The sequence below is a fragment of the Centropristis striata genome, chromosome 21 (genome assembly GCF_030273125.1).
Source record: "Centropristis striata isolate RG_2023a ecotype Rhode Island chromosome 21, C.striata_1.0, whole genome shotgun sequence".
NCBI classification, from domain to species: Eukaryota; Metazoa; Chordata; class Actinopteri; order Perciformes; family Serranidae; genus Centropristis; species Centropristis striata.
In genome coordinates, this window is record NC_081537.1 from 304,616 (window position 1) to 322,917 (window position 18,302).

An 18,302-nucleotide genomic window follows, 5' to 3' on the forward strand; every position below is an offset into this window, starting at 1 on the left:
CTCTTTGACTCCTTCCTGCACTGAGGGCAGCTGTAGACCAGTTTCTGATCCTCTCCATCCCAGTGGCTGTTAATACACTTCATACAGTAGTTGTGTCCACAGGAAAGAGTCACCGGATCCTTCAGTAGATCCAGACAGATGGAACAAGAGAAAGTTTCCCGGTCCAGCTGAACTCCTTTCTGCGCCATTTCACCTCTCAGTCACAACGACTGTCTGAGTTTCACTTCCTCATAACTGAAATTGGTTTGAACTCTGATCTGAACTGTGTGTGTGTGTGTGTGTGTGTGTGTGTGTGTGCAGTGAGTCAGCACCATGTTGGTAACACCCATTTTCTAACTAGTAGATGTGAAGGGGAGGGAACCAGGAAACAGCAGGACAGAGTGGAGCTGGCTGTTTGAGAGCAGGAGAAGAGGGAGGGGTTGCTGTAACAAATCATTAGAGGATGATGTCATTGTGTGTGATACCTATCCTGTGTGTTTCACTTTAAGGAAAGTGCTTTTCTGACTCAACAATATTATTTCAGACCAAATGTCATGCATGATTTCTTCAGGGGCAGACAGTGATAGGGAGAGAGAGATCAGGATGGAAAGGACTCAAAACATTGAGACATTTTTCATGATAAAGAGAAAAAAAAGTCTGCAGATAACGATGATGAAGGTATCAGTCACTCCATCCTGAATCAGTCACACTCAGACTCACTACTGCCACACAACAATCAAGAACTATTAAATACATTCTGTTCTATTACTTTATGTGTATTTCAATAGTCTTTATTGTTGATGAGTGGACGTGTGGTTGTTGTTTTTATAAGCTTATGGACAGTTGAATATCTATCTATCAAATAGGAAGGAATACACTAGTAGTCTATAGTTATATATATATACATATATATATATATATATGTGTGTGTGTGTGTGACACCCACAAATGTATGGTCACAGTTGAGGTGTGATTGTTATATTATTGTGTATATTTTTTGTGAAAGAGACCAGAATTTTGGAGGTATTTACTGTTTATACTTATGAGAGTGTAGTTGCGTACTTGCGCCACAAGGGGCAGTATCGTGTCGTGAGCGCTGCTTGTGACAACAGAGGACAGCCTGCTGAACTACAGCAACCATTGAATCCTGTCTCTCCTTTTACAGAACTTATACAGGTTAGTAATGTGTGATGTTACATCAAAATATGTGTACAATTACTTTAAAACAATTCGGAACAGTGTCTGACAAAGAAAGAGAAAGAGAATTAGTGTTTTGTTTCGGTCGGAGACTTCTGTGCACTTTAGCCGGTCAGATTTCTACAATGCATCTTTTTGAGTGATGCAATACTTTAAAAAAGAGGGAAGAGTATTGGGAACCAATAGCAATGCTTTAATTTGTCAAATGATCTCCAGGAGGCCATATTGAAACCTTTTTTTGCAGACTTTTCCAACGGAAACAGCTTTGCCATTTGCACCACAGAAAAGCACTCAAAACGTCATTTCCTGGCCCTTTTCCATGTAGAAAAAATATATTCCTACTAATAGGTGAGTAAACCTTCATTTTCAATAGTTTCATGCAATTTATTTTCTAATTAAATAATGGAAACTTGTTAAAATCAATCAATGGGTCGTTGGTTCAATGGTACAATGTTGCCTACAGGCAACATTCAGACAAGAAACCGGTTAAAAGCCATTTTGAAGCTACTGAATCTTTTACACATGTTTATCAAGTAAATAATGTTCAAATTATGTATAAATTATGTTTTTAAAAACACATTTTTTGAATTATTGTGGACCATTATGGTACAATGTTGCCTATGGGCAACAAACCCCAAAAACATCCCCCCAAAAAATAGAAAATTTCTTCAAATCATGTTTATTAAGTCTGTTTTAAGACAAAGAATCACTCCAAACATTTTTTTCCTAACTGGTATCATAATGCGTACCATAGAGGGTTAAGTCGCAGGATGGCGGCCGTGGTGTTGTATTTTCGTTTATTTCTGCTTTAGCTTCTTCACATTTGTATCATAATAGATAAGTCTGTATTTGTATGATAATAAGGTATTGTTCATAAAGTTTGATACGTTTGTGATGCAGGGTACAATATAAGCAAATTATTAAATAAATGCCATGAAAGACATGAAAATGACAATGTTGTTAATAGTACTGTGTGATTTAAAACAGATTAGTAATTCATATGATAATATAATTTCAGTGGTTAAAAATATAATTTTGTGTTGCAAATTGAAGTGAATTAATTGAGTAAGAAATGTAAGTGAAAAGATGTGAAATTCTGTTAATAAAGACCGAGGACAGCCTGCTGAACTACAACAACCATTGAATCCTGTCTCTCCTTTTACAGAACTTATACAGGTTACTCATGTTATATATATATATATATATATATATATATATATATATATATATATATATATATATATATATATATATATATATATATATACACATATATATATATTTTTACTGCTCAGTATTTTATTGTACTTAAATACCGGACTACTGTGACAACTGAATGTCATAAATCAATCTATCTATCTATCTATCTATCTATCTATCTATCTATCTATCTATCGACATTTTTAGTAACTGTAACAACTTTTCCCAGGAACTTTGCATATTGCTGAGGTTGCAGGTCCATCATCTGCATTCAGCATTCTGCAGGTGGCTAAATATTAAAGTCATAATGGAGAACCCTAAGCAATTAAATAAAAACATGCTTCATGTCCCACCATCACCTTCCCACCAACTGGCTATTTGTTCTCTTTTGCTTTAAGATTTCATGAAGCCTCTAAATAATGTATCAATAATGATCAAGTCTAGTGCATGAAACATAAATGTCACTTTAACTGGCTTCCTCAGCTCGTCTGTTATATAAATACAGTTATTACTGTCAATAAAACGTGTTCAGTATATTTTCAGTAAATAGATGGACTCCAGAGGGTTAAAGTAGGAAAGTTTTCTCTTCTCAGTGTGTGTTGCTTCTTCATATCATCCTAGTAAATTAGATGAACTTCCACATGGACGTCACATGGTGGCAGCAGAGCTCCACCAACACTTCCTCCTCACTGTTGGTTCTACCATAGATATCTATGGTTGAGCCCATAGATATCAATGGTAGAAGCACTGTCTTTATATGCTACTTTTTACTGCTATTATTCATTAGGTGCATTTTTATTGTATTTGCATATTAAGCTTGTTTAATATTAGGTGATATAACGTCTTTTACACTGTATGTTTGTTTTATGTTCTGTGTGTTTGTTTTATGTTCTGTATGTTTGTTTTATGTTCTGTATGTTTGTTTTATGTTCTGTATGTTTGTTTTATGTTCTGTATGTTTGTTTTATGTTCTGTAAGTGGTTTGATGTTTATTTGGACGTTGGAGTCTGTAATAAAGTTTGATGATGATGATGATGATGATGATGATGATGACTTTTCATCTTCAGACTCTCCTGCTGTTCTCCAACACTAGAATAAATCTGCAGTCTTCCTCCTGACACCTCCGAGTGTTTTAGTAAATGCTCCAGTAGCTGCTGCAGGTTTCTCTATCAGCCAATCAGAAACGTCAGAGAACATTCCTGGTAGATGACTGAGTCCTCCTGGTGGAGCTGCACCTCCTGCTCCTCCTCAGATTAAGTTACTGGGAGTTAATGTTCCTCCAGCAGTGTGTTGGTTTTATGAGTTATCTCAATGATTCTCCCTGCTTCGTCCGACGACTGGGCAGTTTAAGGAGAGTCAAAGGCAGTGCACTGGCCGTCGCATGTCATCCTCTCATCACTCACTACCCCTCTAAACTACTATTAGAATTAGCCTATTGTTGTCTATTTATCATTCTGCTTGTTGATGTCTGCTTTGGAAAAGATAGCTTAGATTAGAATATATAATATATGATATATAATAAATATATACTAATTAATATATAATAATATATAATAAATAATATATAATGTATAATCATTAATGTATAATGTATAATCATTAATGTATAATGTATAATAACATATAGTAATATAATGATATATAATGAGGAATTATATAATAATAAGAAGCACTTGTTTTGTTCATTACCTGTATTGGGCTGTGGAATCTTTTCTTTTTTCATTGAGGTCACATGTGGACGTGTATTCCGTTTTGAGTATTCTTCTTCATTTGTTATCCTTTATTTATTTTTGTCTTTTCGACCTGGTGGAGGTATACTCCAGTTTGTACATCACCTTTTTGTTGTATTAGGATCTGGGAACTTCCTTTGTATGAAGATGTAGAGACTTTTTTTGTATGGAGTCCCATGTGGACTTTTATCCTGTTTAGAGTATTTTTTCAACATTTGTTATCCTTTATTTATTTTTGTCTTTTGGACTTGGTGGAGGTTTTTATTAGGATCTGGAAACCTCCTTTGTATGAAGATGTGGAGACTTTTTCTGTAGACTTTTTTTGTACGGAGTCCCATGTGGACTTTTAAAATGTTTAGAGCATTTTTTTCATTTGTTATCCTTTATTTATTTTTGTCTTTTCGAAGTGGTGGAGGTTTTTATTAGGATCTGGAAACTTCCTTTGTATGAAGATGTGTAGACTTTTTTTTGTATGGAGTCACATGTGGACATTTATTCTGTTTTGTTTGTTTCAGTATTATTCCTGTATTGGGATGAGATCTCATCTGGTTTTTCATAAGGTTTCTATGTGGACTAAGTCCAGAATTTGAGACACATCCTCAGTAGTGGACCCCAGGATCACAGGGTGTTTCGGCCATTTCTCACTAGACACCCTCACCTGAGGAGAGGCCCAGCCAAGGTTGATCAAACCTTGGTGTGTGTCCCAAGCCAATTAGGTGATTTTGTTGTATTATATTTATTTATTTTTCTTCATTTTATAATTCATTATATTTTATCAATTTAACATTTGTATTATTCATAGTATTTGATTTTGTATTTCCTTTATATTATTTTATTGTTTTTTATTTCGTTATTATTGTATTTTATTATATTTTTTATTATTTTTTCATTCTATTATTTAATTTAATTTAATTATTTATTTTATTTAAAATTATTATATTTTTATTTTATTAGATTATTATTTTATTTTATTTTATTTTATTTTTATTTTATTAGATTATTTTTTTATTTTTTATTTTATTATGTAACTATTTTATTATTGTATTATTATTGAGTTGAGAGACTGTATGCTTTAAGTAGTGCTGTTCCTATAGGCGAGGTTTGCCCTCTGCTGGTCAAGGTCTGTATTGCACCCCCAAAAACATTGTAATTTTATTGATGAATTGAAATTGTTTTTTGAATTATATTATTAGACTTACCTTTTAGAAACATTGCTGGGTGAATTTTGCCCTCTGCTGGCCAAGGTTTGTATTGCATTATGTTTTTAGTAATATACTTTTTATGGATTTAATTCATTTTCAGAGTTATAATTTATTATCAGAGTTATAATATAATACTCTGGCCTCTGGGGGCGACTCTGAAGAAAGGATCCTTGACACTTTGTTCAACTCTCGTTTACAACAGAGCTCATTTCTCTTTTAAACTCACTGCTCATTTCAACTTTTAGCAGGCAAACTCTTCTGAGTCAACAGGTAAACATTAAGACAATAGATTAGAGTTTTCTTCCTTGTTGACTTCACTAAGATTTAAGAGTTTAGTAGCATGTATATGTGTCAGGAATGTGTCTGTAATAAATCCTTTTATCAACTAAGAGCACAAACCAAATCTTGGCTGTAAAAGCAACAAGTGATATAAAACTCTGACCTTTGAACTTTCCTCATTAAAACAGCTTTTGTTGGAGAAATGAGAGACTGACTGACAAATGTTCTTCTGCTCTCAACATGAACAGTGAACTTTGTGTTGTTTCAGGAGAACAGCCTCAGTTATATCTCATATTAGTCTCATCATTTATCCATCAGCTTTATATCAAACCCTGGAATTAAGACCAGAAGAAAATACTTTGTTTATGTTTGTTTATTCATTATATGAACAGTTTTTTCACACATCCCATCAGTGAAGTTTGTTAAATGATTTTAGTTCAGTGATTTCTTGTACAGATTCACTTCATCCACACAATCAATTATTTTGATCAGAATCTCAGAGATATACAAGATAATAATGACTATTTCCTTATTGATTATGAACATGATAATTATAGTTTCATAATACATCATAGAGACTCATTTGTGCTTTGATTATAACAGCAACATTTGGTCTAACAAACAAATAAATGTAGATATAATTCTTTTTTTTTTTTTTTTTACACATTTTCTTTGAATATCTGGAGCTTTCTCTCTTCAGACCCATGCATAAAAGAAAAACAACAACAACAACATACAAATATTCAACAAACATTTGGAGAGAAATGTACATTTTCCTGCAGAGAAATATGAGTTGAGGTGAACAACAGTCATCATGAGCAGTGAAAGCCTCCGTGGCTCAACAGACACAGGAAGGAAAGTCAAACATCTACAGAACAACTAATGAGCAGATGTCAAAGCCCCGCCCATAATGTTTGATTGACAGCTGATCTCTGCAGAGAAGAAATGCCACAACGATGAGCTCTCAGCAACAAACATGGAAAGAAATCAGTTTAAAGGTCCCTTATTGTAGAAAAACACCAGTTACAAATCTTGTGATTATAAAGCAGGTGCAGTTGCAATAAAAATACTGTGAAAATATATTTTCTGACTGCTTCCTAAAAATCTGTCACTCAAAGAAGCTGCTCCTATAGGATACGGCAGTATACACATTATGGTGTCCGACTCTAAATCTGCAACCTGTAAGTGAACCAGTAATATATTTCATGTTTGAGTCAGAGGGAAGCATCATCAGGCTCTAACATGTAAAGTCTGACAACATCTTCCTCAGCAGTGGCCATCGTCTTTTTACATTCACCGGTGAGTTTAACCTGCAAACCGTTAACTGTAGTTAGCCTGGCCGGGTGTCACTCAAGACTGTCAGCCAATCAGAAGAAAGGCTCATGAATATTAATGAGACAGGCCCAACATGATCTGAGTTGCTGGAGCTGCAGAAGGAGGCTGAGAGAGCAGATGAACAACTGAACTCAGGTGGTTTTAGCACATAAAACTACAAATGTATCCTCTTATAGACATAAAAGCTTCAAATAAAACGCCACAAAGGTGAACAAAATGGGAGCTTTTAGAGTTAAAACACATTTTTACCTGCTGTCCCTTTGGTTATTTGAGTTGACAGAACTCAGCAGTGGCTCCTACTTTGTAACGAAGCCAAAGTCCAGCATAGAGCGGCTGAGTGAACGTGGTCTGGACTCTGTGGAGGAGGGTCATGGTTTCAGAGACGCTGTAGAAGGACAGAATACCTGCTCTGTGATCCAGGTACACTCCCACTCTGGAGGACTGAGGACCTGAGACGGGAGTTTGGATCTTGTTGTACCAAAATGTATATTTGTTCTTGAAACATGTTAATGCCCAAGACTTGTCATTCTGTCCAAATAAAGAGTCATCAGACTCCCCTCTGCTGATGTTCTTGTATGAAGCTGCTACATCAACTCTGACCCCTCTCCACTCCACCTCCCAGTAACATCGTCCAGTCAGACTCTCTCTACTCAGGACCTGAATATATCTAGTGAATCTGTCTGGGGGACTTGGATAGGATTGTTCATTACTCATGCATGTTGCTTTTCTGTTCCCCTCAGATAATAACAGCTCTGTGTGTGCTGTGTTTGGATCCAGTGTGATCTCACATGAATATTTTAAGAACTCAGCTCTGGTCGTGGGCTCTGCTGGTGAATCTGACAGTAAAACATCCACTTCAGTCAGTGAGACGTCTGTCCATTTGTCTCTCAGGACGTCCTGCAGTATGTCTCTGACTCGTGACACGGCCGCTGTCACGTGGTCAAATCGGCGGCGAGGACAGATCTGGATGCTGGATGTAGACGGGCTGAGTGCTGACAGTGAGGGGTAGCTGTGGAGAAACTGGTTGTGGTCCTCTGTGTTTGAGAGCTTCTTCAGTTCAGCGTCTTTCCTCTTCAGCTCTCTGATCTCCTGCTGCAGCTTCTCCTCCACCTCTTTGACTCCACTCACTTCAGTTTCCTGCTGGGATCTGACCTGCTGCTTCACCTCAGAGCTTCTTTTCTGCATGAGACGGATCAGCTCAGTGAACATCTTCTCACTGTCCTCCACTGCTTTATCAGCAGAGAGATTGATGGCCTCCAGCTCCTGTTGAAGCAGCTTCACATCTTTCTCTCTGTCCTGGATTCTCTGCTGGATGTTGAGTCGACTCACCTCCAGCTCTTTCTGCCTCTCGCTCCTTTCTGCTGCAGCTGAGACCGTGTCGTGGCCTTTATGTTGGTCCACAGAGCAGAGATAACAGATAGACTGCCGATCGGTCCGGCAGAACATCTTCTTCACCTCATCATGCTGAGAGCAGATGTTCTCCTGCAGCTTCTCGGAGGGCTCCATCTGCTTGTGTTTCTTTAATGGAGGTGATTCATAATGAGGCTGAAGGTGTTTCTCACAGTAAGAGGCTGAACAGGTCAGACAGGACTTGAAGGCTTTCAGTTTTCTCCCAGTGCAGACATCACAGGCCACATCTCCAGGTCCAGCATAGCAGTGGTCAGCAGGAGCAGCTTGGAGTCCAGTCTTCTTCAGCTGATCCACTAAATCTGCTAACATGGTGTTTTTCTCCAGCTTTGGCCTCGTTCTGAAGGCCTTCCTGCACTGAGGGCAGCTGTAGACCAGTTTCTGATCCTCTCCATCCCAGTGGCTGTTAATACACTTCATGCAGTAGTTGTGTCCACAGGAAAGAGTCACCGGATCCTTCAGTAGATCCAAACAGATGGAACAAGAGAAAGTTTCCCGGTCCAGCTGAACTCCTTTCTGCGCCATTTCACCTCTCAGTCACAACGACTGTCTGAGTTTCACTTCCTCATAAGTTAAACCGCTCTGAGCTCTGATCTGAACTGTGTGTGTGTGTGTGTGTGTGTGTGTGCAGTGAGTCACCACCATGTTGGTAACACCCATTTTCTAACTAGTAGATGTGAAGGGGAGGGAACCAGGAAACAGCAGGACAGAGAGGAAGCTGCAGTGACACTGAAGAGAGTCAGTAGACATAAGTAGATTCATACTTTCTGAAATAGTAACAGAGGGATAGAGAGGATGTCTCTGAATCAGATTGAGCTGTTTAATAAAAACACTGAGCCAGAACGCTTCGTCTTCCATCATGTTGGCTTTTACTGGACAGGAAGTGATAACTTTAACTTTATGTTTTCAGTTTTTATCCCTAAATCATAAATGAAGACCGGCCGCATGTAACATTTCCATCATAAACACACACCTTTTCCCTCTCAATGTCTCTTCTTAACACACATATTATGAGTCATTTCAGGTGATTCTGCCTCCTGATTGTTCGGTGGTTAAAGAGTTAAAACTGAGCAGAATGACAACATCACACTGTAAAAAAATGTCTGTAGAATTTACAGTAAAAACTGCTAAACCATGACAGTAAAAGACGTAAAATGATAAATGAGTTAATTCAGTTTCAGTAACAATGAAACTCTGTAAATGTTCATATCAGCCAGTTTTTTATTTAAAAAAATAATAAATTACTCCACTGTAAAATACTCCATACACCGTGTTTGTTACAAAAATATACTGTAATATATAAACAAGCATCACTGTAATTTTTGCATTTATTTTTTGCAAAAATACTTTTTCTCACTGTTAAATGTACTAAACACCATATCTCTAACAGAAATATACTGTAATATTTAATGTTAAAATCTTTAATTTATGCAGCATTTATAAAGTATTTTCTGGTCAATTATATGGCAGAACAGCGTTTCTTTTGATGGAAAAACTTTTTATTTATACAGTAAAATATGGAATGAAATGTCAATCTTTAATCAACAGTGTTAATATCATTTTACCGTAATATTAGAAAAAGTTGTATTTATTACGGTAAAGTTCTGGCAACCACAGCTGCTGGTTTTTACCATTAAAACAACAATTTTTTTTACAGTGCAGATAAAGATGAGGAGTTATGGTTTGATAATCTTTCAAGACTCAAAGAAAAAACAACTTTCTGATGTTAACTGCTATTATTTTATCTTCCATTACTCGACCAGACACAAAATACACATTTCTATTGATGTAATACATGAATGAGTCAGTAGATGGAACCAGTGTCCAATTTATACATTTCTGGTTGATGATTACAGAAACTAAACTGACTCTACAGAATGGTTCTCAAACTGGCGGCCCGCGGGCCAATTTTGGCCCTCATGACGATATTTTGTGGCCCCCATCTTGATATGAAAGTTTAATGTGAGTTTTATATGAATGGCACTTTACTGTGTTGTGTGTGGAAGGTCCCTTTAATTACTGTTTTTGGGTAATTTTGTGTCTTTTTTTAAATAATGTTGTCTTTTTTAATAATTGTGTCTTTTTTTAAATAATGTTGTGTCTTTTTTAATAATTGTGTGCATTTTTTTAAAATAATTGTGTCTTTTTTAATAATTGTGTGTATTTTTTTTAAATAATTGTGTGTCTTTTTTAATAATTGTGTGTATTTTTTTAAATAATTTTGTGTCTTTTTTAATAATTTTGTGTCTTTTTTTAATAATTGTGTGTCTTTTTTTATATAATTGTGTGTCTTTCTTAGTCATTTTGTGTCTTTTTTTTAATAATTGTGTCTTTTTTTCTATAATTGTGTGTCTTTCTTAGTAATTTTGTGTATTTTTTGGGTAATTTTGTGTCTTTTTTAAGTAATTTAGTTTTATTCTGTCATTTTGTGTATTTTTTAGTAATTCTGTGTCTTTTTTAGTAATTTTGTGTCTTTTTTAAGTAATTTTGTGTCTTTTTTTGTAATTTTGTGTCTTTTTTTTAATTTTGTGTCTTTTTTTTGTAATTTTGTGTCTTTTTTAAATAATTTTGTGTCTTTTTTTAAAATAATTGTGTGTCTTTCTTAGTAATTTTGTGTCTTTTTTTGGTCATGTTGATACTGCCTCCAGCGGCCCCCAGGTAATTTGAGTTTGAGACCCCTGATCTACAGAATGGTCCCATTAACCTGACATATACAACACACATTAAATCAGATAAGATTCATGATATATTATGACTAGACATAGTAAAAGTATCCGTTTTTTGACACTGGGTTTTTAGAAAACACTCCCCCATTTACTACCATTCATTGAGGATTTAATACACTGTCGGACATTCTCTGATTCTCTGTTCACTGTAGAGAGAATTCAAGGTACCACATGGTGAGTATCTGATGAACAAATGTTCAGTTTGGGGTGAAAAGTTCCTTTTACATTCATTCTTTTTTTAAGTATTCCACTTTTCTTGTCATTTTTTCACATGACCATAAAATCTAACAGCCAATGATGGTGATTATGTTTCCATTAAGGCTACATCTTCTGGTTAATACATTAATGTATGTTGTGTCAAATCCCAATATTCATCACAAACACAATTACAAAATGCACTCCAGACCTGCAGAGGGCAACCACACACAAGAGGTGGGTGGAACCAAAGTATCAGGAAGTGATCCCAGGGGGACCATATTCTGCTGCACACCAACTGGAAAGGCATGGCACTAAATGTTTGGTGGTGGTTCAGTTGGCCCTTTCACCTGCTGCTGGGAACAACAGAAGACCACAACTCCTAATCAGATCGGAGATGCAGCTGGTAGGAGAAACCCACTCTAAATAGGGAATGATATATGTTGAGGTCATGCTTTTTTATGACTGTTTTGATTCAACTAGTTACAAAAAATGTAATGTTTGTTTAAGTAAACCTTATGGTTAAGTATGTAAATCATTACTTTAAGTGTGTACTTGGTTAATTTTGAATGACTTTGTTTGTTTTAAAGTAATGGTAAAATGTATTTTCTAGAAAAACTGTTTAGTTTAATGTTTAGTGTTTTGTTTTCAAGACTAATGCCTGTTTTTCTGTTTCTTAAAGGTTATCAACCTATTTCACACCACTCTGCATAATTCTGTATAAACCATAAATCACCAACCATCTTCAACAAAATAAAAAACCAAAGAAAAAGTGGAAAACGAGTTGTTCCTTTGCATCCTTCACATACTGATCAGGCAGTTTTTCAAGTTTGGGCAAAGTTGTGGTCAAAAAGAAGACAGAACTTGACAATGTACATCAGAGTAGTCGTTTCTAATTCAAAAGTCACTATATAAATATGACAAGCCAGAGGTATACAGTACAGGCCCAAAGTCTGGAAGCAAGGACAACACAGGCCAAACAACTTCAACTTTCTGTTCACAATGACTTTATTTTAAAAACAGTTAAGAACAAACAAAATACTTGGTCCAAAGAACAAGAAAAAGAGAAACAAGTTGGCAAAAGCAGACAAAAATTGGACCTATGATGAGTGGACACCAGTTCTCTGGACCAACAAAAGAAAATAAACTATTTGGTTCAAATCACAGTCTATGTGATGGTGAAGGTCTTAAAACACCATGCATAACTCCCACAATAAAGCCTGGAGGTGGAGATGTTTTCCAGGTGATAGAGGAGATCTGTCTGAAGTAAAGGGTTTGATGAAGAAGGACCAGGACCTCCATCCTCCAGCATCATTCACTTCCATCTGGACTCAGACTGGTGGGTCCAAAGTTGGTTTTGCAGCAGGATAATCAGTCCAATCCAGTCCACTTTATTTCTGTAGCACATTTAAACAACGTCTCCAAAGTGCTGAACATAGAATCAACAATGAAACAAACATTTCCATATACCAATCAGCAACAAATAAGTGTATGAATCTAAAATGATGCTATAAATAAAACAATACAATCAAACAGATAAACAGTAAAATTAATAAAAGACGTAGTTAAAAGTAGTAATTGGATCGTACGAATTGGCTCAATCAGTCATAAAGTGATCCCCACCAATCAGTAGTCTGTCACTGATGACCTACAGAAAACTTCCTGGCAACAACCTGAAAAAAACTAGTGGAACAAACGCCTCATATACAGAGGCGTGGCCACCAGGGGGGCACTGGCTACCCCTGAAATGTGATTGGCCACCCTGCTGGCCACGCCCACCAGAGCTGCCAATCAGTTTGTCCGAGTCGATTTTCAAAAATATGCAGGAAGCACCAAAGAAGAAGAAGTACTCTGCTCCGGTCGCTCTACAACTCTCATTCAGACTTGATCTTAGCTTGAACTAGATCACCTTAAAAGAAGAAAAAGAGGGAAAGTAAACAGTCACTCACCATGTATAGTGTTAAATGATTTGCAAATGTTTTAAATAAGTTGATAATTAAGTCGTATCTACAGTTAGCACAGTGCGCTAGCTTAGCATAATGAATTGAAGTCTATGGGAAACATTAGCCAGCACAAAATGACTTCAAATAGATGCAAAAATGATTAAAAAAAGACAGAAAATGACCAAAAATAGATGTAAAAATGACTCTGAAGAAAGGATCCTTGACACTTTGTTCAACTCTCATTTACAACAGAGCTCATTTCTCTTTTAAACTCACTGCTCATTTCAACTTTTAGCAGGCAAACTCTTCTGAGTCAACAGGTAAACATTAAGACAATAGATTAGAGTTTTCTTCCTTGTTGACTTCACTAAGATTTAAGAGTTTAGTAGCATGTATATGTGTCAGGAATGTGTCTGTAATAAATCCTTTTATGAACTAAGAGCACAAACCAAATCTTGGCTGTAAAAGCAACAAGTGATATAAAACTCTGACCTTTGAACTTTCCTCATTAAAACAGCTCTTGTTGGAGAAATGAGAGACTGACTGACAAATGTTCTTCTGCTCTCAACATGAACAGTGAACTTTGTGTTGTTTCAGGAGAACAGCCTCAGTTATATCTCATATTAGTCTCATCATTTATCCATCAGCTTTATATCAAACCCTGGAATTAAGACCAGAAGAAAATACTTTGTTTATGTTTGTTTATTCATTATATAAACAGTTTTTTCACACATCCCATCAGTGAAGTTTGATAAATGATTTTTGTTCAGTGATTTCTTGTACAGATTCACTTCATCCACACAATCAATTAGTTTGATCAGAATCTCAGAGATATACAAGATAATAATGACTATTTCCTTATTGATTATGAACATGATAATAATAGTTTTATAATACATCATAGAGCCTCATTTGTGCTTTGATTATAACAGCAACATTTGGTCTAACAAACAAATAAATGTAGATGTAATTCTAGTTTTTTTAACACATTTTCTTTGAATATCTGGAGCTTTCTCTCTTCAGACCCATGCATAAAAGAAAAACAATAACAACAACAATTACATACAAATATACAACAAACATTTGGAGAGAAATGTACATTTTCCTGCAGAGAAATATGAGTTGAGGTGAACAACAGTCATCATGAGCAGTGAAAGCCTCCGTGGCTCAACAGACAAAGGAAGGAAAGTCAAACATCTACAGAACAATTAATGAGCAGATGTCAAAGCCCCGCCCATAATGTTTGATTGACAGCTGATCTCTGCAGAGAAGAAATGCCACAACGATGAGCTCTCAGCAACAAACATGGAAAGAAATCAGTTTAAAGGCCTCTTATTGTAGAAAAACACCAGTTACAAGTCTTGTGATTATTAAGCAGGTGCAGTTGCAATAAAAATACTGTGAAAATATATTTTCTGACTGCTTCGAAAAAATATGTCACTCAAAGAAGCTGCTCCTATAGGATACGGCAGTATACACATTATCGTGTCCGACTCTAAATCTGCAACCTGTAAGTGAACCAGTAATATATTTTATGTTTGAGTCAGAGGGAAGCATCATCAGGCTCTAACATGTAAAGTCTGACAACATCTTCCTCAGCGGTGGCCATCGTCTTTTTGCATTCACCGGTGAGTTTAACCTGCAAACCGTTAACTGTGGTTAGCCTGGCCGGGTGTCACTCAAGACTGTCAGCCAATCAGAAGAAAGGCTCATGAATATTAATGAGACAGGCCCAACATGATCTGAGCTGCTGGAGCTGCAGAAGGAGGCTGAGAGAGCAGATGAACAACTGAACTCAGGTGGTTTTAGCACATAAAACTACAAATTTATCCTCTTATAGATATAAAAACTTCAAATAAAACACCTCAAAGGTGAACAAAATTGGAGCTTTTAGAGTTAAAACACATTTTTACCTGCTGTCCCTTTGGTTATTTGAGTTTACAGAACTCAGCAGTAGCTCCATCGCTGTAACCAAGATCAAGTCCAGCATAGAGCGGCTGAGTGAACGTGGTCTGGACTCTGTGGAGGAGGGTCATGGTTTCAGAGACGCTGTAGAAGGACAGAATACCTGCTCTGTGATCCAGGTACACTCCCACTCTGGAGGACCGAGGACCTGAGACGGGAGTTTGGATCTTGTTGTACCAAAATGTATATTTGTTCTTGAAACATGTTAATGCCCAAGACTTGTCATTGCGTCCAAATACAGACTCTCTGCTGATGTTGTTGTATGAAGCTGCTACATCAACTCCATTCCCTCTCCACTCCACCTCCCAGTAACATCGTCCAGTCAGACTCTCTCTACTCAGGACCTGAGGCCATTCAGTGAATCTGTCTGGGTGACTTGGATAGGACTGTTGATGACTCATGCATGTTGCTTTTCTGTTCCCCTCAGATAATAACAGCCATGTGCCTGCTGTGTTTGGATCCATTGTGATCTCACATGAATATTTTAAGAACTCAGCTCTGGTTGTGGGCTCTGCTGGTGAATCTGACAGTAAAACATCCACTTCAGTCAGTGAGACGTCTGTCCATTTGTCTCTCAGAACGTCCTGCAGTTTGTCTCTGACTCGTGACACGGCCGCTGTCACGTGGTCAAAGCGGCGGCGAGGACGGATCTGGATGCTGGATGTAGACGGGCTGAGTGCTGACAGTGAGGGATAGCTGTGGAGAAACTGGTTGTGGTCCTCTGTGTTTGAGAGCTTCTTCAGTTCAGCGTCTTTCCTCTTCAGCTCTCTGATCTCCTGCTGCAGCTTCTCCTCCACCTCTTTGACTCCACTCACTTCAGTTTCCTGCTGGGATCTGACCTGCCGCTTCACCTCAGAGCTTCTTTTCTGCATGAGACGGATCAGCTCAGTGAACATCTTCTCACCGTCCTCCACTGCTTTATCAGCAGAGAGATTGATGGCCTCCAGCTCCTGTTGAAGCAGCTTCACATCTTTCTCTCTGTCCTGGATTCTCTGCTGGATGTTGAGTCGACTCACCTCCAGCTCTTTCTGCCTCTCGCTCCTTTCTGCTGCAGCTGAGACCGTGTCGTGGCCTTTATGTTGGTCCACAGAGCAGAGATAACAGAAAGACTGCCGATCGGTCCGGCAGAACATCTTCATCACCTCATCGTGCTGAGAGCAGATGTTCTCCTGCAGCTTCTCGGAGGGCTCCACCAGCTTGTGTTTCTTTAATGGAGGTGATTCATAATGAGGCTGGAGGTGTTTCTCACAGTACGAGGCCAGACACTGCAGACAGGACTTGAAGGCTTTCAGTTTTCTCCCAATGCAGACATCACAGGCCACATCCCCAGGTCCAGCATAGCAGTGGTCAGCAGGAGCAGCTTGGAGGCCAGTCTTCTTCAGCTGTTCCACTAAATCTGCTAACATGGTGTTTTTCTCCAGCTTTGGCCTCGTTCTGAAGGCCTTCCTGCACTGAGGGCAGCTGTAGACCAGTTTCTGATCCTCTCCATCCCAGTGGCTGTTAATACACTTCATGCAGTAGTTGTGTCCACATGTAGTCGTCACCGGATCCTTCAGTAGATCCAGACAGATCGAACAAGAGAAAGTTTCCCGGTCCAGCTGAACTCCTTTCTGCGCCATTTCACCTCTCAGTCACAAGACTGTCTAAGGTTCACTTCCTCATAACTGAAATTGGTTTGAACTCTGATCTGAACTGTGTGTGTGTGTGTGTGTGTCTGTGTGTGTGTGTGTGTGTGTGTGTGTGTGCAGTGAGTCAGCACCATGTTGGTAACACCCATTTTCTAACTAGTAGATGTGAAGGGGAGGGAACCAGGAAACAGCAGGACAGAGTGGAGCTGGCTGTTTGAGAGCAGGAGAAGAGGGAAGGGTTGCTGTAACAAATCATTAGAGGATGATGTCATTGTGTGTGATACCTATCCTGTGTGTTTCACTTTAAGGAAAGTGTTTTTCTGGCTCAACAATATTATTTCAGACCAAATGTCATGCATGATTTCTTCAGGGGCAGACAGTGATAGGGAGAGAGAGATCAGGATGGAAAGGATTCAAAACATTGAGACTTTTTTCATGATAAAGAGAAAAAAATGTCTGCAGATAACGATGATGAAGGTATCAGTCACTCCATCCTGAATCAGTCACACTCAGACTCACTACTGCCACACAACAATCAAGAACTATTAAATACATTCTGCTTTATTACTTCATGTGTATTTCAATAGTCTTTATTGTTGATGAGTGGACGTGTGGTTGTTGTTTTTATAAGCTTATGGACAGTTGAATATCTATCTATCAAAGATCCTCATCTCCACCCTTCACCACCTGGGAGTATCGGGCTCTGCCTTGTCTCTGCTCAAATCCTATCTCAAGGACCGCACCTTCCGTGTAACTTGGAGGGGTTCTATTTCAGAACCCTGTCCACTCACCACCGGGGTCCCTCAAGGCTCTGTCCTTGGTCCGCTCCTCTTCTCGATATACACCAACTCCCTTGGCTCCCTCATCCACTCGCATGGCTTCTCCTATCATCGCTATGCCGACGACACCCAACTAACCTTCTCATTTCCCCAGTCTGAAACACATGCAGCAGCACGTATCTCTGCATGTCTGGTCGACATCTCCCAGTGGATGTCCTCGCACCACCTCAAACTCAACCTGGGAAAGACTGAGCTACTCTACCTCCCAGGGAAGGGCTCTGACCTCTGACCTCCACATCACTGTCCAGAACACAGTGGTTGCCTGCACAGAAACCGCCAAGAACCTTGGCGTAACTCTTGACAACCAGCTGTCCCTCTCCACAAACATCACCGCCACCACCAGATCTTGCAGATTCTTGCTGCATAACATCAGGAGAATCCGCCCGTTTCTCACCCAGAAGGCAGCTCAGGTCCTGGTCCAGGTCCTGGTCATCTCACGCCTGGACTACTGCTACTCCCTCATGGCAGGTCTGACTGCCAAAGCCATCCAACCTCTGCAACTCATCCAGAATGCAGCTGCTCGATTGGTCTTCAATCTTCCCAAATTTTCACACACAACACCCCTCCTCCGCTCCCTCCACTGGCTACCGGTGGCTGATACGCTTCAAGAGTCTAGCTCTGGCGTACTCTGCTGCTAACGGTTCAGGTCCTACTTACATCCAGGACCTTGTCAAACT

The 18,302-nt window shown here is 38.3% G+C and overlaps 1 protein-coding gene and 1 pseudogene across 1 annotated transcript; both read right to left on the minus strand.

Annotated features, from left to right (window-relative positions):
• LOC131959844 (tripartite motif-containing protein 16-like) overlaps window positions 1-188 on the minus strand; it is a 7,165-nt pseudogene extending 6,977 nt beyond the window's left edge.
• Window positions 189-7,042: 6,854 nt separating this feature from the next.
• On the minus strand, window positions 7,043-16,777 carry LOC131959845 (E3 ubiquitin/ISG15 ligase TRIM25-like). The gene is made up of 3 exons (XM_059325065.1): window positions 15,136-16,777; window positions 8,177-8,859; window positions 7,043-8,008 (listed from the first exon to the last, which is right to left on the minus strand). The coding sequence occupies exons 1-3, from the start codon at window positions 16,775-16,777 to the stop codon at window positions 7,187-7,189; spliced, it is 3,147 nt and encodes a 1,048-aa protein (XP_059181048.1). The 3' UTR covers window positions 7,043-7,186.
• Window positions 16,778-18,302: the final 1,525 nt, after the last annotated feature.